The sequence below is a fragment of the Mustela erminea genome, chromosome 7, assembly GCF_009829155.1.
Source record: "Mustela erminea isolate mMusErm1 chromosome 7, mMusErm1.Pri, whole genome shotgun sequence".
In the NCBI taxonomy this organism is placed as follows: Eukaryota; Metazoa; Chordata; class Mammalia; order Carnivora; family Mustelidae; genus Mustela; species Mustela erminea.
The window spans coordinates 104898573-104922788 of NC_045620.1; the positions used below are offsets into that span (position 1 = coordinate 104898573).

The 24216-nt window shown below is 39.2% G+C and overlaps 1 protein-coding gene across 3 annotated transcripts in view; it reads right to left on the reverse strand.

The window, feature by feature from the left end:
• Positions 1-700: 700 nt before the first annotated feature.
• TMEM87B (transmembrane protein 87B) overlaps positions 701-24216 on the reverse strand; it is a 50905-nt gene continuing 27389 nt past the window's right edge. For 2 of the 3 annotated variants that reach the window (XM_032352763.1, XM_032352765.1), the window contains exons 10-19: positions 22738-22831; positions 21141-21212; positions 15306-15414; positions 15164-15222; positions 14757-14860; positions 12657-12730; positions 6449-6522; positions 3900-3952; positions 3581-3611; positions 701-2440 (exon numbers count right to left, since the gene is read on the reverse strand). In XM_032352763.1, the coding sequence (XP_032208654.1) occupies positions 2381-2440; positions 3581-3611; positions 3900-3952; positions 6449-6522; positions 12657-12730; positions 14757-14860; positions 15164-15222; positions 15306-15414; positions 21141-21212; positions 22738-22831 (730 nt within the window). In that variant the 3' untranslated portion in view covers positions 701-2380. Of the gene's footprint in view, positions 2441-3580; positions 3612-3899; positions 3953-6448; positions 6523-12656; positions 12731-14756; positions 14861-15163; positions 15223-15305; positions 15415-17109; positions 17182-21140; positions 21213-22737; positions 22832-24216 lie in introns of all 3 variants that reach the window. The other variant, XM_032352764.1, reaches the window with a different exon arrangement.

Sequence of the window (24216 nt, forward strand, 5' to 3'; positions counted from 1 at the left end):
ACAGGATATGAAAGATTTAAAAATTATCTTCTTTACAGGAAAAGTAAAGGATCATCATCTCAGTCTTAAAAAATTCACACTGATTCCTCTATTTTTCCTTATTTTTGAAATAAATTAAGTATCCTTTAAAGCAGACAATTAAATGCTAATCTAACACAAATCATGAAAATTTCCTTGTAAGCAGATTTCACACATCATATAAATCTAACATGACTTGCATAAGAACACTTGAGCATTTTCTCTAGAAACACATAAAACTGGACTCTACTCAGATTCCTTCATTTATATTGAGACCCATCTCGATGGCAACCCAAGAACAAACTGATCTGATAAACTCAAAAGCTCTAAGGACCAGTTTCTGGACACTTCGTGCAACAGCTGGGATTGGTATTCCTTTTCCCCAGTGACCTTCAGAGGAAGCACAGCTACAGCCCGAGGACACCCCCTCTTATTTCTGTGAGGGGGCTAAGAGGACCTTCCACAGGCATACTCAGTTCAGGTCAAGAGACATCAACTGACGATACAATCATCACTGAAAGTGACAGATACCATACATGCCCTTTGAAAAACAACATTTCTGACAAGGTTATCAGAAGGGAATCCTGCTTACTCTGGAAGATGAGAAAAGTCTGCATTTCAGCCTGGAGGTGAGCTACACACATCACATCCTTTATCTTTCCCTGCCGAAAGAGATGTTTCCATAGGCTCACCATTGACCCTCCCCATGTCTGCCCCACTACATCTGTAGCTCCTACAGTCTAGAAGCCTGGGACCTTATATTTCAAACTTCAGCTGGAGCCATGACGAGTTGGGGGTCTGCCTCAAAATCCGGGTGGTAGTAGAGAAAAATGTTAGGAATGAGAAGGCAGGGTCACCTCCAGTTCTGCAACAACTGGGCCCAGGGTAAAATACACCAAAACCAGAATAGACCCCACCTTAACTGACATTCTTTTCCTAGGAAGGATGCCCCAAACCGCTCAATGTTCCCTACTGAAAATAAATTTGAAAGTATCTTTCAAGACACGTTATTGCTAGATTTATTATTTTTTTTTGCTAACTCCTATTACATGAGTAAATGAGAAATAAATCGAAAAGGCAGGTTTGAAAGAAAAACTTCTGTTTTGTAGCTTCACAATGAAAATAAATTAACAGTTATACTTAAATGTTTGTACTGGTTAAGACTTTAAATGCTTCTCAATCAAAATTCTCTGAAGTCATTCTCGATTCAAAAAAGAGCTACAAGATTCTAACTTTTATTCCTATTCTAAATGTCCACTAGCCCTGTATCTTTGGTCATGAAAGCAGCAAAACATTCACATTTCCAACATTCTACATTCAACTACTTTTCAAGTTTAGAATGTTCTGCACTTAAAAAAATATTAAAACAAAAAATTCTCAAATCATATATTACATACATAATGTAACAAAATGATGTATAAAACATGATTAAAGGTTAAGGAATTATTACAAGATTAATAGTGACATACTGTGCAGGTAAATACATGTTTCATTATGAAACCGAATAAACCAAGATTATGTAAAGAGTGTTCTAGCATCTACAAGGGTCACTGGTAGTGAGCCCCCCAGCTTGCCAGAGAGGAACTGCGATATGGCCACATGTCTAGCACCTGCCCAGACAGATTCCGCAGCAGCACGTGCACATATGGCCTGAGGAGACAATGACAGAGCAAATCCTTGGAAGTGATCATCAAGACCTCTTTCCTGTGTACTTGTGTTCCCCTGAGCTCAGAGAGGACCCAACTCTGATTTGGTGTGCATGGTGATATTCACAAACAAGGACTTTGTGTGGACCCGTATGTATACGTACACACACACACCAAAGCTAACCATATAAACATGCTCATGTTCTAAGGCTAACCAAATTGTACTTAATTTCAAATCACTCCAGTATAAAAGTCAAAGAAAATTATTATTGCATCTAGTAACTATACACCCAAGAGATGGAGACGCTGCTTTACTACAGAAGAATCACATCATCTACCTCAAAGGTTAATGAAGAACAGTAGGAGTGTTTATGTAAAAAATATTTTTAAGTCTGGAATCGTCATATTTTCCAGAGAAAAGAGAAAATCCACGTCCCTATTATCACTCAGCTAAGGGGATTTGGGCATATTTTTTTAATCATAATACTTTTCTTACATTATTTCCAAATCCAGGCAATTTGACGGACATGAAGCCGACATTCCAGAGCAGCTTAAAATGGTCGTAGAACCCTCATACCACCTGAATTCTTAGTTGTAATACACAGATTTCCAAGATAATGCAATGAAACCTTGTTGCACTCCATCAAAACAAAGCCTGCTTTCAGTCTTGAGGAAGGCCTTCACCGTTAACTATGTGTCACTTCTATGGGTTTCAATCACATTATCTTTTCTGACGAGAACATTTTTTCTGCCATTTCAGATCTGGTCATGATTTCCTTAAAAACAACAACAACAACAAAAGATGATATACTTTTGCAAATGTTGATGCTCCTTTCAGAACATAACAATTCTCTAATCTTTCAATGGTCACGATTTTGTGGGGGACTAAGTAGAGTCACTGGCACACACAAAAATATTAGATACAGAAAATAAACACCAGATAATACACACGTCTAGTGATGTATGCTCGATATCCGTTGGCAAGTTCAGAAAACCTGAACAGCCTGCCAGCTGGGAAACGTCTTGAGTTTAGAATTAGCAGGGAGACGTAGGGATGGGGCTAACATGGATCTCCGAGGCAGAGTTCCTCCGGGGATCTGCCTCACTTTACACAATTCATGTGTTTTGAAATTACAAAATTATTTATCATATGAATCCTCTAAGTGCCCTTTTAAAAGCAATTCTCCAGGGCGTGTCTTTCTGTAGAGTTCTAAATCCTCAAGTTCAACTCCTTTGTAGCCACGTGCGTGTCTACTGCAGCCTCCTCAAAACTTGCCGCCTACCGTCAGATCAGCCTGCTGCGGCTGGTCACCGCTCTTCCCTTCTGTCAACAAAGCCACGGGTTCTCTCCTGCTCCCCTGGCCACCACCTAAATCACGCCTAGGCTACCACTCCTGGTCCTCTACGATTCCTTCCTGTAAGCCCCTATTCCCCACATCCACCCTTTAATTCTTATAATTCAGACTTCTTCCCATTGTGGGCCACACTCCAATGTCCAGATGATCTGTAACTCATTTTTCTCCCCCAAACCTTGCCAAATCCACATCTTCTATTCAAATCTCCAGGTTAATAAATGAATATGAGACAGAAACTCTAATATCCCCCAAAATATGTTAAGTATAGATTAATTTAGACAAACTGCCATCTTAAAGTATTCTAAACTCTTAAAAACATACAAGAAGTTAGAAAATCATAGACTTGAAATCTTGTAATTCTCCTTTCCTTCATACCAACAAGCGCTTATCTTTCTCCTGTTTTAAATGAGGCTCGAGCTCCTTTACGCTTTACTGACAAATCAGTGCAGTCTGCCAACCTGCTGAATTTATCATTTTATAAAGTTCCAGAATTTCTTTCTGAAATACACTTCTACTTTGTGAAAATAACAGGACCAAGAAAATACGCAAAAAATGTTTTACCTCGTCTGAATCCACTAACACTGGAAGAGCTCTGAAACAAAACAAAAACAGACAACAATGTCGTTAAAAGGCCAGTGTACATACTAAAGCCGAATATAGGCATAGTCTGTGATCTACAAATCTGGAGGGACAGAGCCAATGGAAATAAACACCTCAGTTCACTAACAAACATGACACGAAACTGGTCATTCGGTAGTGGTGGGGGCTTATAAAAACATATAGAGGTATGATATTTGAAAAGCACATGACAAAGTATGAGAATTATCTCTTTATACGATATCCTAAAGTTTAGAGTCAAACTTTAACAGAGGATATTTACACATCTGTGAATGAGGAGGGAATATTTTCTTCTACCCACTTCAAATCTTCATCCTGTAGAAATAAATATTTATATATTAGCATTTGCTTAGAATCCCTGAAAGTAGAATTTTAAGGTATAATGTATATAAATTTAAGCATTTAAATTCAAATGCACAATCCTTTTCATTTCCACATCTCCTAAGAAGTTGGCATGCATGCCACACAGAAATTATGCCAGTATTTTCTTAAACAGGCAAAGAAACAAAAATTCTGGATTTCAGAATTTCATACTTCTTGGTTTTCATTAGATTCACAGGTTTTATTTCTTTGTCCTGAAAAACCATAGCAGAAACACAGTTTCAGCAGCAAGAATACTGATTTTTATTGATTTTTTTACTCCTAGCATTCATTATGCCTCCTAATTTGTTCAAGTTTTTATATCATGAGTTTATAATCTTTCGAAAGAAAAAGATGACAGTTTGGTTTGCAAAAGCAAACTGGAATTTTGTACTGTCTGGGGCAAATTTCAGTAAGTTGAATTATGAACCAACTCTCTGTAGTTTTCAGGGATGACTGAGTTCAAGAGCTCCCAACAGCCAAATGTGGTATTGTTACACCCGATCCAAGAGATGGTGCAACTGGAGTACGAAATGACAAGCACCTAGTAATGACTGCTCCTCTGAAGTCGTTGTTAAAAATCAAGTAGTTGCTTATTACTAAATTTACAAAAGCCTATTTATTTCTGTCACTTCTATTTATGCTCATCTCTCTGCAGGAGACAAGAAAAGAAAAGCAGGTCGGTCAGGGTATCTGTTTCTTTTTTTTTTTAAAGATTTTATTTATTTATTTGGCAGAGAGAGATCACAAGTAGGCAGAGAGGCAGGCAGAGAGAGAGAGGAGGAAGCAGGCTCCCTGCTGAGCAGAGAGCCGGATGCGGGACTCGATCCCAGGACCCTGAGATCATGACCTGAGCCGAAGGCAGCGGCTTAACCCACTGAGCCACCCAGGCGCCCCAGGGTATCTGTTTCTTAACAGAGACTTACTTATGGTTATCTCACAGGGAGAAAGAAAAACAAAAGGTATATTAAGTTTCTTTGTGATTTGGCTACATGGAATACTCTGGTTCTAGTATTAATCACATCTTGCTCACCTAGGAGAGAAACAAGGAAGCTGAGCCAGTATTAATAGGAACCCCAATTCTCTGAGTGAGTCTCAAGTAGAAATAAGTCTTGAGATAAGGCTTCTGATTAAGAGCTGACTGCCCTTAATTTAGTGAAATGAAAAAGTATTCCCTCGATGTGCTTGCAAGCATGGTAAAATAAAGTGAGACAGGGATGCCTGGGTGGCTCAGTCAGTTATGTCAGCCTTCATTCAGCTCCCGTCATGATCCCAGGGACCTGAGATCGAGTCCCACACTAGGCTCTCTGCTCAGTGGGGAATCTGTTTCTTCCTCTGCTCCTTCCCCTCCTTGCGATCCCTCTCTCTCTGTCAAATAAATTAATAAAATCTTTAAAAAATAAAATAAAATAAACTGATACATATCTCTAAAATAAAAGGAAAATACCTTTTTTTTTTTTAAGATTCTATTCATTTTGACAGAGAGAGACACAGTGAGAGAGGGAACACAAACAGAGGGAGTGGGAGAAGAAGGCTTCCTGCTGGGCAGGGAGCCCGAAGCGGGACCCAAACCCAGGACCCCGGGATCACAAACCCAAGCCAATGGCAGATGCCCAACAACTGAGCCACCCTGGCATCCCAAAAGGAAAATATCTTAATGAATTTAAACTTTAATAGCTCTAACACCAGATAATTAAAACTGCTGTAATTTTTTAAAAGTTTAAATCACGATAAAACTACTTAAAAAACACATTCAAAAAAATTATTATCAAAAATAAAAATGAAAAAATTTACCAAAACCAACAGATCAAACTGTACTCCTGGGTCATCTATACTGTCAGAATTTATAAGCATACATAAATTTCATAATCTGTTGATCACAACATATATAATTATAAGAAAGCAGAATATAAAACTATATGAAAGGCACTCCCACTGCCTAATTAATATGCATGAAATATTAAAAAAAACTTTACTCTCTATTTGACCATTTTCTGCAAGCTTCCACAGTTCTATAACAAATGCTAATTTTGTTAACTGCACAGGCAATACATAAAGTCCTTTCCTAACAGATAGCAGATGTTATCTGAAATGGCTTCAAAAATCACTTTAAAAATGTTGAAAAATTAACACAAGCTTCCACTATGTCAAAGCTTCTCCATCTTTAGTGTGCATGTGAATCATCTCTGGGATCCTGTGAAGAAGCAGATTCAGACTCAGTAGGTCTGCGGTGGGCCTAAGCCCACGAGTTGAACAGGCTCCCAGTGACGCCCATGCAGCTGGTCCGAGAATGGCCCCGGCAGCCGGTGTCTACCGGCAGTAAAGGCCAGCAGGCTTAACTAGTGTCGCTGCTCGGTAACACCGAATGTCACGCAAAAAATCTTAGTAGAAAAAGTTTTCCTGACAGTCAGAGAATGTGACACAGACTCTGTTAAAATATCTTATACTCACAAAATTATCAGAAGTAGCAGGTTTAGCTGTTCCGTTGGAAACCGTTTTTGAGACTCTTAATTTTATTCCTTCAGCTATAATGAGAAACATTATGGAGAGAAATATATAAATTGGAAAATGTTATTTTCTTTCATAATCTCACATTTAATAACCCAACAAAGATATGTTTTTATAGAGAGATTTATATATATATCTAATTATTCATATATGCATATATTTAAAGAAGAGTTAATACTGGAAGCTTCAGGCAGGGTGCTGACTTTAACATACAACTTGGAAATATAGAATGGCAAAAATTAATAGATTTCACAAATGTTTCAATAACAACGAGGTTTTCAAGATGCTAGTGTAGAATTCTGGTTTTAGAGGAATTTAAATATACAAGCAAACATAAATGCATATTTCCTTAGATAGTTCTGATACATTTTAAAATTTATGGATTTAAAAAATCTATAGATGAGGTGCCTGGGTGTCTCAGTCGGTTAAGCATCTGCCTTCAGGCTCAGGTTGCGATCCGGAGATCCTGGGATCAAGTCCTGTATCAGGCTCCCTGCTCTCTGGGGAGTCTGCTCCTCCCTCTGCCCCTGCCTCTCTCTCTCATGAATAAATAAAGAAAATCTTTTAAAAAATAAAATAAAAATAAAAACCTGTAGAATTTGCAGTATCATATTTAATAATAAAACATCTTTGGCTATGCCTTCACTTCTCTGATGTGTACATTTTGGAATGTACCTATGGTCAAAATAAAATAGGGAAGAGGATTTTCTTTCTTCCTGTATGACCCAGGCTCTCCTTTCTGCAGCAGTTTCAGAGCAGAGGTTAAGAGCATGAGTCCTGGAACTAGACTGCCCCACCTAGGATTCTGGCTCTCCCTATGCAACCCTGGGCAAAACAGTTAACTTTTTGTGGCTCAGTGTCCCCAGCAACACAATGGGATAATACTGATCTCTACCCATAGGGTTCTGATGAGCATTAAACAAGTTAGTGATACAAGGTGCCTGACATGTAATTTATGCCCCTTAAGTATTCATCTTAATTATTAAAATAATTTTCAAATTGTGTTTCTCCATAAACAAGGTCAATTGGTATATTATAATCATGAAGTGCTATAATGAATGAAAATGAGATTCCTCGATCAAAAAATGTTTCCATGGGGGCATTTTTTTTAAAAGATTTTATTTATTTGACAGAGAGAGATCACACGTAGACAGAGAGGCAGGCAGAGAGAGAGAGAGAGAGAGAGGGACACAGGCTCCCTGCTGAGCAGAGAGTCCAATGCGAGACTCGATCCCAGGACCCTAAGATCATTCATTACCTGAGCCGAAGGCAGCAGCTTAACCCACTGAGCCACCCAGGTGCCCCTCCAAGGGGGCATTTTTTAAAAAAATATTTTATTTGTTTGACAGAGAGACACAGCAAGAGAGGGAACACAAGCAGGGGGAGCGGGAGAGGGAGAAGCAGGCTTCCCGCCAAGCAGGGAGCCCGATGCGGGGTCCGTCCGATCCCAGGACCCTGGGATCATGACCCGAGCCGAAGGCAAACACTCAACGTCTGAGCCACCCAGGCGCCCCTCCATGGAGGGCATTTAAAATCCCAACATTTGAGATCTATTCTCTCAGTGGGGCAACACACCGATTTTTTAAATTAAGGTGCAATACAGATAATAAAATACACAAATTTTAAGTGTATAGTCTAAGAGATTTTACAAGTATATACACTTGTGCAACTACCATCTTGGGTGAGACCTTTAACATTCCAACATTACAGAAGGTTTTTAAATTCCTTTCTGGTCAATCCTAATCCTACCAGAAGCAATCATTGTTCTGATTTACATAATCACCATGGTTTTGTTCTGCCTGTTCTGGAACTTCACATATAGAACCATAATCCAGGGGCTCAGTATTCTTTTGGATTTGCCTACTTTCACTCAACATAAAGGTTTTGAGATTTATGTTGCAGTGTTGGTTACTTTTGAGATGGAACAGCAGCCCACTGTGTGGGCTACTTTATCTATTGTGTGGGCCACATTGTGTGGGTACACCACAAATACTTTAACTATTCAACTGTTGATGGACACTGGGCTATATCCAGTTTTGAACTATTAAGAATAAACCTGCTGGAAAATAATGGTGTACATCAGTATCTTTCTATGAATATTGCTTTCACTTCTATAATTTTTTCTAGGTAAAAAGCTTGGCGTAGAATGGCTGGGTTGGGGGCACGTGGGTGGCTCAGTTGGTTGGGCAACTGCCTTCAGCTCAGGTCATGATCCTGGAGTCCTGGGATAGAGTCCCACATCGGGCTCCCTGCTCAGCGGGGAGTCTGCTTCTCCGACTGACCTCTCTCCTCTCATGCTCTCTCTCTCGTTCTCTCTCTCTCTCAAATAAATAAATAAATAAAGTCTTAAAAAAAAAAAAGAATGACTGGTTTGTATGATAGACATAGGTTTAAGAACCAAATTGGTTCTTTTTAAGAACCAATTTTTTTTTCAAATTTTTAGAACCAAATTGTTTTTTAAAGAAGTCTTAGTACTTTACATTCCTTCCAGTAGTGTCTGAGTGATCTAGCTGTTCCACATCCTCTCCAACATTTCATGCTGTCAGTCTTTTAATCATTCTAGTGGGTATGTGGTGGTATCTCACTCTGGTTTTAATTTGTGTTTCCCTGATAACCAATTATACCGAGCACCTTTTCACATGCTTATTGGTCATTCCTCTGTCTTCTTTGGTGAAGTGTCAGGTATTTTTTTGTTTTTACAAATTGAGTTATATTTTATTGATTGATAGGAATTTTACTTATATTTTGGATACAAGTCTTTTCTCAGATATATGTACAGAGAATTTTTTATTTAAGTCTAAGTCTAATTTTTGATTTAAGTCTAAATTTTTTATTTAAGTCTAAGAATTTTTTATATAAGTCCCTTTGTTTTCTTGTTTCTCTGGATGAGTATTTTAATTTCTGTAAAGTCAATTTATTAGTTTTTAAAACTGTATGGTAACTCCTTATGTCCTAAGGTTATTAAGATACTTTGTTTTCTTTCAGAAGAGTTAAAAGTTTTTGGGGGGGGGAGGGGCAAAGGAGGAGAGAGAGAATCCTAAGCACGTTCCATACCCAGCGCAGAGCCCAACATGGGGCCCAATCTCACAACCCTGAGATCATGACCTGAGCTGAAATCAAGAGTCAGACATTTAACTGCCTGAGCCACCCAGGTGCCCGCAGAAGAGTTATAGTTTAAGTTCTCACATCTAGGTGTGTGGTCCATCCTGAATTAATTATTATGTGATATCTGTGTAAGGATTCTAGGTGAATTTTCCTCCATGTTTTCATCTAGTTGTTCCAACAACTAGATTTGCTGACAGTACTATTCTGTCCTCATAGAACATCCTGGTTCTCTTGTAAAGATTAGTTGGTGAATGAGGTTTCCAGTTTGGAGCTACTTTAATTATTAATTCATTTTATTATTAATATTTATTTATTTATTTATTTATTTATGGGGGGGGCAGAGAGGGAGGGAGGGAGGGAGAGAGAATCTCAAGCAGGGTCCACACCTAGCAGGAGCTTGATCTGGGGCTGGATCCCACAATCCTAAGATTATGACCTGAGCTAAAATCAAGACCAGGACTTTCAACCAACTGGGTCCCCCAGGTGCCTTTGTTGCATTCCTTTTAAAAAATAAAACCTTTAGAAACCTACTATGTGAAATCAATTGGGTACTTATAAAAGTATATTCTTCAGAATGTTATTAACAGAGTAATGACAACAGTATCAACTGACCATATACTTGTGGATTTATCTCTGGACTTTTTTATTTTTTTAAGATTTTATTTATTTATTTGACAGAGAGAGACACAGACAGAGAGGGAACACAAGCAGGGGGAGTGGGTGAGAGAGAGGCAGGCTCTCCACTGAACAGGAAGCCTGATGCAGGGCTCGATCCCAGGACCCTTGGATCATGACCTGAGCCAAAGGCAGAGGCTTAATGACTGAGCCACCCAGATGCCCCTGAACTCTATTTTGAAACACTACTGTGTTTCTCCATCCTTCTGCCAATATCACACTATCTTGATCAGTATAACTTGAAATTTTTATAAGTCTTGAAATTACTATAAGTCTATTAATTTTATTTATTTAGATAGAATTTCTACACTATAAAATGCACCACCTTGAAGTGTACAATTCGGTAGATTTCAGGACAACCATCACCACTAATTTCAGAAGATTTTCTGGATGCCTAGGTGGCTCAGTCAGTTATGCATCTGCCTTCTCCTCAGGTCATGCATGACCCCAGGGTCCTAGGATCGAGTCCCACATTGGGCTCCTTGCTCAGAGGGGAGCCTGCTTCTCCCTTTGCCTCTCCCCTCACTCTTGCTCTCTCTTACTGACAAATAAACAATCTTTAAATGGTACCTTTTTAAAAAGATTTTTTCTTTATTTGACAGAGAATGAGAGAAAGCCCAAGAAGTGGGGAGAAGCAGGCAGAGGGAGAGGGAGAAGCAGGCTTCCTACTGAGTAGGGAGCCTGATGTGGGTCTCGATCCCATAATCCTTAGGTCATAATCTAAGCCAAAGGCAGACACTTGACCCACTGAGCCACCCAGGTGCCCCAATAAATAAAAGAAAGAAAGAAACAAAAAAAAAAGGATTTTCATTACCCTAAAAAGAAACCACATGTCTATTAATCTGTCTCTATGGATTTACCTTTTCTTTTTCTTTTTTTTAATAATGTTTCTTTTATTTTTTAAAACATTTTATTTATATATTTTACAGAAAGAGAGATCAAAAGCAGGCAGAGAGGCAGGCGCGAGGGAGGGGGGCGGTGGAGGGGGAGCAGGCTCCCCACCAAGCAGAGCCCAATGTGGGGCTTGACTCCAGGACCTTGAGACTATGATGTGAGCCGAAGGAGGAGGCTTAACCTACTGAGCCACCCAGGCACCCCTCTATGGATTTACCTTTTATGGACTTATCATTTAACTGTAATCATACAATTTGTGATCTGTAGGATTGGCTTCTTTCACTTAGTATAATGTTTTCAAGATCTGCCCATGTTGTAATTACAAGAATGTTCGGGCTCTTCTAGGTCCTCTTCTTTTTCATACATATTTTAAAATCAGATTAACTGGGGCACCTGGATGCCACAGTCAGTTGAGCGTCTGACTCTTGATTTTAGCTCAGGCCATGATCTCAGGGTCCTGGGATCAAGCCCCATGTCAGGCTCCATGCTCAGTGGGGTGCCTGCTTAACATTCTTTTCTCCCTCTGCCCTACCCCCATGCTCTCTCAGTCTTTCTCTCTAAAATAAATTTGAAAAAAAAGTTTCTCTAAAATAAATAAATAAAATCTTTAAAAAAATAATTAACCATTATTTTTGACATTAACTGTTTTTTAACATTAACCATAACACATTAACCGCTTTTTTTTTTTATGATTATGATTGGGATTAGAATTATGATTAGAATTATGATTGGGATTGCACTGATTCTACTCACCAGATTGTGGTACTGACTGCTTAATAATATTGAGAGTTACAATTCATAAACACATTATAGCTCTACACTTACTTATTCTCAGCAACTGAATTATGTATTGATGTTGCCTTAACAAATGTTTCAAGTACTATGGTAAAATTAATAAAATGAGGGGTGCCTGGGTGGCTTAGTAGGTTACAGCCTCTGCCTTCAGCTCAGGTCATGATCCCAGGGTCCCAGGATCGAGTCCCGCATCAGGCTCTCCTGCCTCCCCCCCACCCCACTTGCCTCTCTGCCTACTTGTGATTTCTTTCTGTCAAATAAATAAATAAAATTTTAATAAAATAAAATAATAAAGTGCTATGTAGAAATTAATTGAAAGATGAAAACAGCACTAAAACTGTAATTAGAAATGCTATGGGAATGAACAGATATCTATAATTCTGAAAAGCAAGAAGAGGTGATTCAAGAAAATTTAGCAATCCTCATTAAGAAGAAGATTATTAGGAGCTAAGCAAATATTTAATATTTAGACTTTAAAAGCAAACAGGTAACAAAAATTCAAACTACATTAATGATCATGAAAATTTTATTACTGACTTCCTTTTGTGGCTATCTACCATAAAAAGGGTTTGGGCAGATATAGTTTTAAGATTATTTTAATAGGAAAAAAAATGTATCTGACTTTGCATCATAAGTAAAGGTACAACATAACGGTCATTTAATAAGAAAACATGTCACTTACTTAAATTTTCAGATGGTACCATAAATTCTTCAATTTCATCATCAGAATCATCGATTAACGGCATGAAGGCATATCTACGTCAGAAACAAGGAGTAGTTTTACTAGTACATTTAAACCTGTTCAGTTCTTCAGTTGATATCTAAAAGCATCATTACATACAAAAATATTTACATTTTAAAAATTTCTTATAAACTCAAATAACGAATACTTAACTATTTTTACTCTCAAATTAGGAAAGATTATTAGCAATGCAACAGTCAAGCTGGAGCTCCAAGCCCTGCGGGTGAAAGCGTAACTGGTAAGATCTTTCTGGAAAGCAGTTCTTCAATGTTCAGGGAAGGGAACTTCATGCTCTACTTTTTTTCTCCCTGTCAGGTTTACCCTCCCTGCCCACTACTTCTAAACTTAACCCCTAACAAAAAGTAAATTGCTAATCTTACTGGTGAAAATAAAGTGTACTGACTGAGCCACATTTGCTAGGTCAAAAATATATTCAGAAAGCACTGCTGATAATAACAGTAATCCTAGAAGCAAAGTGCCTAATAAGCAGGGACTGCTTCTATAAATTAGACTACATTCATATCATGGAATGCTAAAGAGCCATTAAAAATAATGTGGGAGGGGCGCCTGGGTGGCTCAGTGGGTTAAGCCGCTGCCTTCGGCTCAGGTCATGATCTCAGGGTCCTGGGATCGAGTCCCACATCGGGCTCTCTGCTCAGCAGGGGGCCTGCTTCTCTCTCTCTCCCTCTGCCTGCCTCTCCGTCTACTTGTGATCTCTCTCTGTCAAATAAATAAATAAAATCTTTAAAAAAAATAAATAAATAAAAATAAAAATAATGTGGGAGATTGAGGGAGAGCTGGCTGGCTCCATCAGTAGAGCATGCCACTCTCAACTTCAGGGTCGTAAGCTGAAGCCCCACACTGGGCGTGGAGCCTACTTTAAAAAAAAAAAAAATGGGGTAGATCTATACAAGATGATATGGAAAGATGCATCTTAAACAAGAAGGTGAAGAGCAGTGTGTATGTGTGTATGTGTATGTATGTATTTCTGCATAATTATTATATACTTTTACAAAAAAGATGTATCTATTTATTAGAGAGAGTGAGTGTGTGTATGCGTGTGCACATACCCGCACAATGGGGTGGGGCAAAGCAGAGAGTAGACTTGGCACTGAGTTTGGAACCTGACTCAGGGTTTGATCTCATGACCCTGAGATCATGACCTGAGCCAAAACCAAGAGCTGGACGCCTAGGTGTGCCACCCAGGTGTCCCAATTACTATGTACTTTTAAAAAGAGAGGGAGAGTGGGGCACCAGGGTGGCTCAGTGGGTTAAAGCCCCTACCTTCGGCTCAGGTCATGATCCCCGAGTCCTGGGGTAGAGTTCCGCATTGGAACTCCCTCTCTGCTCAGTACAGAGCCTGCTTCCTCCTCTCTCTCTCTCTGCCTGCCTCTCTGCCTACTTGTGATCTCTGTCAAATAAATAAATAAAATCTTTAAAAAAAAAAGAGAGAGAGAGAGAGGGAGAGAGAGGGAGAAACACACACTCAGTACTTACTTTTCAGTTCCCTAGAAGGGCATTCAAGAAACTTCACAGCCCTTTCCCTGGGGAAGAGGAGTGAGGCGACGGCAGATGGGCTTTCCCATCACATGCAGCCAATGGAACAAACTGAACATACGACTCAAGCTCCTTCTGATATTGGCCCCACTTTTCCTTTTCAGCTTTACTTGCCTCCAACGTAAGCAGTATTAACCAAAATCAAATGTCTCAATGACCACCAAGGTATACCATGTTTTCTGCCACTACCTCAGAAAATGTACATTTTTTCTTAGCTCAGCTTTTCATGGTTCTATTTCTTTCCTTGAGGAAGATGCTGCCTTTCAAGGAGGCTTCCTCATCCCTCTTCGGTCTTCCCCCGGACTTCCTAGTTTATACAAATCTTATTTCCCTCTCTTGCATTATGTCCGTCTCCCTACTTGATTGTGTACTCCTTTAAAAGTGAGGACTACTTCCTCAGTTTCTATAAATGGGCTTTTATTTGAACACAGGAGCAGTGATCAACAAATGCTTGCCAAACTTCCATTTTACTATGTTAGGTACCTCTGATTGTTTGCTGATGGTCTCCACAAAAACATTATTACAATAAGGATAAGTGAAAAAAGGAAGCTCCAAAACGCATCATCAACCCAGCGTTCCATCCAATCCTATAAGGACAGTTCAAACATGAAATGTTTAATTTTTTGATAAACACAGATAGATTTCCCATTCAAATAGTGTACAATGACAAACATGAATGAAATCTTTCTAACCAGTCCATCTTCCAAATCAGTACATTTTTTTAAGAAAATAAAAACTAAGAAGAGCTCTTTATCAATGCCTACTTCAACCTTATAACTAATCAGATAAATAAAACCCTAACACAAATTATATACTAGAGCATCATAAAGAACTTCCCAAAATAGTATAATTAAAAATGAAAACTGTTTAAGTAGGAAGATTATACTTACTGATTGACATTTTGCAATTCTAAATGTCTTGGTCGTCCACACCATAAACACTATAGAAGCTGAAACACACCAAAGATGTCACCTTTGAAGGAACATATAATACTGAAATAATTTATTATAATAAGAAAATTAAATAGCTTACCCAGTACAGCAAAGATCAGAGTATTTGTAAAGTGCCTGTATAAAGAAAATTTCACTGTGTTCTTTCTTAGTCTTAGAGTCTTCATAGTTTGTGCCAAACTTATAAATATGTGCAAAAAGTTAAGGAAAGACATTTTAAATAGTAACAGTTTAAAAACAAAATAAGAATCTCCTACTACATTTCTAAAATTAGTACTGGTAAATATAGTTCCTGTAAAAACACAAAAAATATTACTTTAGCCAATATTTGTATGACCACGATACTGATTTTATCACGAATCTTGCTTTACATTTTACCAATGTCTGAACTAACTAAATTCTGGGGAATACAAAAGGCAAGAAACCCTATGATGTTCTCCTTCAATGCCCAGCTCCCAAAATACAGGACAGAGCAGTATATACACTAAACAACCAGCCCTCTTCCCCCTTAGGCCAGTGACTCTTACAGATCACATTATGACATGCCCTTAGGCTTGTGCCTTTGTCTCTGTTTCTTATTTTGTTCTTTCCAGTCTACTCTCTTTTTATCCTCTGAATGACCATAAGTAAGAAGGGAGGTCCTCTATCAATTCCACTGTATAAATTGAAAAATGAAATATGTTAAATAAAACAAATCTGGACTTGGGTCAGGAAAGAGATTACTGCAACAGGCAGAGGAGGTTTACTGCCATGGGGAGGATTTTCTAACTCTTAAGATCTGCAAAAGTCCCACAGGTCAGGCCAGATAGGGCTTTGTTTTTGTTGGGAGGGTAAACAAGACTGGAAAGCAGGTATGGGGAAGTGGGTGGCATGACTGGCCAGCTGCTCAGGGAGTCCCTTTCCCTGAGGTGTGCAGATTCTCAAGAGGGGCCACTGAGGAGGGCTGTGGTGGACAAAGGCTCAGGGACCTAGGGAGGGAGACCGCTTAGTCTGGTCCAGGGAAGGAGACTGCTTAGTTTGGCCCGATTGGTCAGTGGGGAAACAGGTCTGGCCTTGTCACTAATAACAAGGGGCATCTGGGCGTCTCATGTAAGTCCTATTGGACTTAAGTCTCCTGTATGTTCTTTGGAGTAAGCCTTTTCCTGGAACACAAAAGGGTGAGGGCTTTCTTAACCAGGGCTGTTTTCCAGGAGCACTGGGGTCAGGTAAAGCTCAAAACTGTCAAGTATGAAGAATCAAAAAGAGGCTTCTCCACTGATTCCTTGGCAATGAAGCCGGGATCCAAGCCAGGGCTCTCTTTGTAAATGGGAGTTGCTTCTTCTGGAGCACATCACCAGGTTTGTTCCTGAACCGTAGGCCAAAAACAACAGAGTGGAGCAAAAGAACAGAAGCGGCAAACTTTGTATTTATGCCTATTTTAAATTTCAAATACTTCATGAATCAGAAACTTCATGGTAGTACTCACAAAACTGCTATTTAGTCTTTCTAAATGACCAGTGAGTTACAAAAGAAGATCAATTTCTAAAATAACACAATATAACCAATTAAGGCTACTGTCAGAATTTACAAAAATGTAAATATGCTGTATTCATTTAACATTATCAAGAGAAATACCTTTTTTCAAAATTCTTGACTGAAATGAATTTTCTATGTTAAAAATAAGGTCACACTGAATAATTCAAAAGCATTTCTGAGAAGCCGAGGAATAAAAAGACCAGAAGCAAATTCAAAACTGCCTAAACCTCCCCTTACCAGGACACCATTAAATTTAAGTAAAGCTTAAATCATTTCTCCCCTTAAAGGAAAGTGGTGACAAAAGCAAACAGGCCTGGTTATCCTGAGGTGAGAAGCAACGGGAACGTGCTGTTGCAGTAGGAAAAGGATATCCACCAGCACAAGCCAGAGTCAAGGAGAGAGAGAGGGAGACTGGCCAGAAGCACAAGATCAGAGTCACTTGCCTGCAGCAAAACAGCACAAAATTAAAACAAGCAGGAAAAAAAGAGGAAGGGGGCTTCATGAGAAAAGCAATGGCTTTGATTTTTTCAGGTTATTTCTAGTTTTACTTCAGAACCGAACAGTTACAGGATAGCTATGTTAGATTCATCGAGCAAAGCAGAGTCGTCACGCAAGCGCTCAGTTCTGTATGTAGACCTGCTTCTTTTGCTTGCCATTTGTAATAATTTTAAAAATCTACTCTCTGTCAAATAGCCATCTCAAAGCAAACATAGAAAAATCAGGTGCCAGCTGAAATGGACAAAGTTTCTTCAATTCACCATGAAACATTAAACAAGATAATTTTAATTTCTAGATTTCTTTATAACTCTTATTTCAAACTGCTTTATTAAAAATATGGATCATTGGGCGCCTGGGTGGCTCCGCGGGTTAAGCCGCTGCCTTCGGCTCAGGTCATGATCTCAGGGTCCTGGGATCGAGTCCCATATCGGGCTCTCTGCTCAGCAGGGAGCCTGCTTCCCTCTCTCTCTCTCTCTCTCTGCCTGCCTCTCTCTCTGTCAAATAAATAAATAAAATCTTTAAAAAAAAAAAAAGGATCATTAAGCAAACTAAATTTTTTCCTTGTTTCTCTTATCTCCCCATTCCAATTTGGTGCATTATGTGTTGGAACAGTCCAAAGTTAACACTGTCCATAAAGGTGATAAATTACCCTCATTCAAATCTCGATGGAATTGGGCCTTTAGAGCTGCTTGTCTTTCGAAGTTCCTGCCAAGGTGCATTACTATTTTTTCCCAGTAAACTACCTTGTGGATGGTTAAGAACAAATCTTTGAAAAACGTATCAGTAAATTACCAGGAAAAAAGATAATACAGATTTTTTAAAATGCCAGGTCTATAGTTCAGTTAGTTGACTGAAAAACATACTCGCTAACTTCTTAAAGGTTCCAAACATATACTTTTGGAGACAATTCCAGATTAAGCAGATTATCTTAAGCTCACTTTCTAAATGCCCAATGACAGAAGGGAGGAAGTGAAGATCTGGAGCTTGCAATGCTGAAACTAGCAGCTAGGTTCATCTTCCACGATTTTGCCCATCCTGCTGGCACGTAAGTTCATCCTACCAGCCCCTTCTCCTCGGGTCAGCCAAGTATCCCTAACGAGTGATGCGGCTGCGGCAGAACAGGAACCACGGCCCCTGGGGATTAGCTCTCATGGCCAGAGCACAGTTATGGGCAGAACTGAGCAATGTAGTTCACCTTTTTTTAATAGCTCAATGTCTTTGAATGTGTTTTCATGTGGAAAATATAAAAATTACACTACTGTAAGCTTAGTATCATTCTTGGAAAGGATGTATTTAAGTATAATTTTTTTTCAACAAACATGGATTCTAAACTAGTAGCTCTGATTTTTAAGCAAGTTTGGTCAGAAACAACTCTTTAAATCAGGTATTATTTCTTAACTAGATACTCTTCAGACAGCAGGGAATCCACAGATATAATTTTGTGGACATTTTTAAATGCCCCACTGCAGGCAAAACTTTGGTAGGGTGTGTGTTTCTAATCTTGTGAAAAGAGGCTCCCCAGCTTTCATTCAACTTTCAAAGGCATCTTTGGTCCCAGTACCCAAACAAGACTAAGAACCACTGCTTTAGAGAGTAGGGATGGTAAATTAAATTAAAAGGCTTTTTTCTTTTGTTCTTAACTTGGAAGCATACTAAAAATTCACAAACAGGGAGTTTAAAGAGCAGACACACTGGGTTTGGAAGAAATCACCCACAGGGGACTCAAAAAGGCCATGTATGTTAGCATGCCTGCAGAAAGGAGAGCTTCCTTGCAGAGGAGGAACACAGGCAAACTCAAGCCCTCTGGCCTTCCTACAAGAGGTAAAGATGAAAAAATGGAAAGAAATTACAAGGAAACAAAAGAACAGTTAATATTAAAAGCAAAAAGACAAGTATCAAAGACAATGGAAACAAACAAAAAACTTGGTAAAAATAAAATCTATCTATAGGAAAGAGTTTCAAAGAGGATGTAAATGCAGAAGAAAGAGATAAAAATAATGTTCCGGGATATGCGTAACACTGCATTCTGCTCTGACCAGGTCACAGTTTCTTTAGAGTTCCTCCCATTTCCTCGAATGCGAATTAGAGGGCCCTGCCTCGGAGTTGAACAGACTCCACTGGAGTCACTGAAGCAGTGAGGAGGGTCCTCACGGTTACTTTGCATCTAAAACTTCTCCTGCAGTAACATGGTGTCTGCCTCACCAGCATCACTGAGGCTGCTCTCTTGCTGTCCCATTGTGACCTCCGGAATGACCAAAGCCACGTATACCCTGGCAGTTCATCTCTCTGTAGTACTGGCCACTGCTGACCACCCCTCTTTACCAAAGCTTCTCCTCAGAACAATTTCTAGGTTCTTCTACCTCCCTCCACCCAGGTGTTTCTTCCATGCATGTTTCTACCCACACTGGGCACCATCCTGGTCCTCTCCTCTCTCATTGGTCTATGTGTTCTTGGGTCACTTCCATGGGCTGCAACCTTCTTTCACATGAAGATGACCTCCAATATTCATCAGCCGTTCCAATTCCTCTTACAAACCCAGACAGGGATTTCCAACTCTCTGCTTAACACTAATGCCTTAGGCGGCTCACATTTCATCCATTATGGTCCCTTCCCTAAGTTCATTACCTTGGGGATGGCAACACTGTCCCCAGCCTCCCACTGAGACAGCAAGACCTCTCTGGAGCTCTCTCCCTTCTTTTCCCACCCACTTCTACTAAGTTTATCATCTGGAGTCTTTTTTCCATTCCCTCTGCCCTATTTTTAACCCTCACCATCTCTTTTTTGGACAACTGCAAATGACTCTTTATCAGACTTCCTATCTCTAGACTCCAGGATCTCCTTTTCCAGGTCATTTTTACATTTTTATTTATATAAGATTTTAAATTACTTCTATATCCAATGTGGGGTACGGACTTACAACCCTGAGATCCAGAGTTACATGTTCTTGGGGCACCAGGGTGGCTAAGTTGGTTAAGTATCTGCCTTTGGCTCAGGTCATGATCCTAGGGTCCTGGCATCAAGTCCTGCATCAGGCTCCCTGCTCAATGGAGAGCCTGTTTCTCCCTCTGCTCCTCTCCCTGCCTGTGCTCACTCCCTCTGTCAAATAAATAAAATCTTTAAAAAAAAAAAGTTGCGCACACTTCCAACTGAGCCTGCCAGGTGCCCCTTCCAGGTCATTTTTAAATGTCATTCTTGAGTTCTTTCTAACACAGATTTCATCATGCTGCTCACCTGGGCAGCTTTGATTTCCTTTTCTTTCTCCCCACAGAAAGAACATGAGACTCTTGAGCACGTCATTCTATCTTTCCCTTCTGGCCCCGCCTTCCATGGTTCTCCCACATACATCCACTTATAGGTAAGCTACTCTGGGACTTTCTATCACTGCCCCCATATTTTCATGCTTCCAACTATTTGTTCCCCTCTATTCTTCCCAGGATGCCTTTCCCCCAATTCTTTTCCCAGTTAACCCAATCTGTTCTCTTGGTCACAATTTAATGTCACCACCTCTGTGAAGTCTTCCCTGGTTTTTGCACTACAATTACTTTCTCTTTCCTCTTGTTTGCATAGCACCTCTTTAAAATGGCAACTACTATTGCTATACTGCTTTAAGTTATATGTTTGTCTTCCCTCCCAGAGTGTGAATTCCTTAAACATAGGGACAATAGCTTTTCCTTCTCTGCGTCCTCAGCACAGGGCACACAGTGAGTACTTAAGTTCGCTGAACTAACAGAAAAAATAAAAGATATTCTTTTTGGGGGGAATGATTGCTTTTTCACCTTTAACTAAATTCCTATACTGAGGTTAAAAATAATGTATACCTAAATTTCTATTATTATAAATACAAACTGAAAGTAACCTGATTTTAATGATACAGCAAACTACTTTAGGACATGGTAAAGGATATGAACCATACAAAAATGGAGTCAATAACTGCCAAAATAATGTCACCAAAAATAACAGCTAAATGGTTAGAACCCTGAAAGATAAAAATGGAGGAAAAACCTGAATGTAAACATTTCACTGTATCATAGAAATTATATGAAAAAGAAAAACCATTTAGTTCATCTCATCCCTTTACAAAAACCACATAAAAGTTTTATTCCTAGTAAAATCTGTGTCTAAGCATATGGAAATTTTTGTTTTGGCAGCAACATCTACCTAATCAATCACAATGTAAAACTGTATTATGAAATGGCAAGTAAAACATGTCATGTCCCCCGCCCCACTTAGGTCAATTTCAATCTCTCCCTTCTCCACACCAAACCTACAGCCACAGCCACTAATGAAGTGGGCTCCTGATTTTTCCTACTATCTGTGAAGGGACATGAAAAAAAGAAAGAAAAGGAAGTGTGGAATGGTAAAAACAAACCACAGGTGAGACACTTTGATCACAAGTTGACAGAAAATCATATTTAAAAATTATACTGAAGATGTTGGCTATGTAAAATTTTAAAGAAATACTCTGTGTGTGTGTGTGTGTGTGTGTATCTGTATGTGGGATATTTATCTTTTTTCTTTCTAGCAAAGACTAGCTCCTGTAAATTATATACACAAATGCGAAGCTTTCACTAGTCTGTACAAGTAAAAATAAATGTACCTTTCAAAGAGTCAAAGATGGAAAGCACAGGTGTATTTAATATAGAAGGCAGATGTATCAAAGATAACAGAAAGAAGGAGAACGAGGCTTTTAACAAATTGAACAAATGGCCTGCTTCAAGATCAAAATATGTGAAGTAAACAATCTGCAAGATAAGATTCATTCTTATGCAGTGATCTGATTCACACATCTAGTCCAAAAAACATTTTAGGTAAAAATTACTAGGTCCTTTGAATAAAGGAAAATATAATAAGCTGATTAATCACTCAGTTGTCAACCATACTATTAAGAAAAACGGAGAGCTAGAAATCTAGGGGTTTTCCCAGATATAAATGTTCTGCCTCCTCTTAGAGAGTAAAGCATTGTGGCCCACATAGCCTGAGTCATTTCCCCCTGGATGCTAACTTTTCGTGGTTCTTCCAAGAAGGGAGTCCACTGAATCCCCACACACTGAGTCCCCAAGAGCCGGAGAATACTTATAACCAAATGAGACTTCAGAGTGATGTGCTGTAATGTCTGCATGTGTGATGGGTACAGTTAATTCTATTCACTTCCACATTTTCAGACCAAGGGTTAAGGAAGAAATGAATGCGTTCAGACTTCATAGTGACAAAGACAAATGTTCTTTTTGAAGAGTAACTGTGAGCGTTTTTGAAATGGAAACAATTCCTGAGCTGACATCAAGTGGTGCCTTCATAATCAGTCAGACTTTAAGAAGTGCTCTGTCTGGACTTTCAGGAAGTATTTAAAAAGGGAAATATTCCTTAGAGGGAACAGAAAAACTCAAATTGGGCCTTTTTCATAAATGTCCTATCTTTAAAAGTTCAAATCAGGGGATAGAAAGTAAAACCATATTTCACAGCAATAACAAAAAGGGATGGAAATGGAATTACGCGGTTTTTACCCCAATAACTCGCATCACGCCTTCAATAGCTGCGAAGATAAAGTAAAGAATCCCCAGTCCGACCACCCGGTGCATGACTGTTCCTAAACGGGGCCTGGAATGAGAAAGAGAAAACAGGAAAAAAAGAAAAAGAAAAAGCACCAGTAAGTAAAATGCATCTGAATATAGTAACTGGTCCCATTTCCAACATAGAGAAGTCATCATCTAGTCAGATCAGTCTGCCCCCTGCATCCAGCCTATGCTTCCTCAATTAAAAAAAAAAAAAAGTCTATTTCCCAGGAACAGGGCACAAACAGGCTTAGGAGAAACAGGCCTCCTGCTCTAGGACTAGAAGCTGTTCTGATGCCCACAAAGCAACACGCTGAGGCCGCCCAGGTGCCAGAGGATTAGCATAACCAGGTACTCACTGCACCGTCTGGAAGAGGGGCTTGAGGAAACCTAGGAGGCTAAGAGCCAACTTGTAAGTGTCCCTGGCAGAAACAGTAACTTAATTCTTTCATGAACATTACTTAAAAACTGTTCTGGTATATGTTTTGTTAGATAATCCACTGTTTTTCTGACTTGGGCAGAAAAAGAAAAGGAGTATTAGGCGATTGAATTCTATTCCCTTTATTCTCTCAATCCCAAAACAAGAGGGCTAACACACTGTAGCTTCCATTCTTTACACTGAAAAAATTAAAATAACATTTTTGGTTCTTTAAAAATATCAATGATTTGGGGCACCTGGGTGGCTCAGTGGGTTAAGCCGCTGCCTTCGGCTCAGGTCATGATCTCAGGGTCCTGGGATCGAGTCCCGCATCGGGCTCTCTGCTCAGCAGGGAGCCTGCTTCCTCCTCTCTCTCTCTCTCTCTGCCTGCCTCTCTGCCTACTTGTGATCTCTCTGTCAAATAAATAATAAAATATTAAAAAATATATATCAATGATTTGGGAAGATGCAAAGACAGTGATTTTTGTGATGAGCAATTTGAAAACAGAACTGAAATTTCATGAAATATGCAAATTAGAACACAAACATTTCAGCTCAAAAACCCTCTGGCCAAAGTAATTCGAAGAAAAAACCAATTTTGGAAAAATACTTAATGTAGTCACTTTAAAACAAAATCCAACTAAAAATTCAACTAATAGCCACAGCTTAGATTTAAGACTCTGTATCTGATTTAGTTCACCTAAATTCTGACTCATTACAGTCCCCTAACTGGAACCTTCCACCTGCGAGAACCATGAGTGCTCTAAAGTTCATAACTAGAACTGTGGGTTGTATAAGATTCCACACGAAGACTCTGTGTTCTGTATACTGTATTAAGGTCAAAAACAAACAATCTCCCAAGACCCCAAAAAGCATTTGAGAAGGAATCTCAATAAATACCCAATGGAAAGGTTTCCTGGCCAAAATCTTCCTAACTACATCAATCTCAAGCTCACAAGTATATGTGTGTGCATTCAGTGCATATTTACGGAGGGCCTACTATGTGCCAGGAA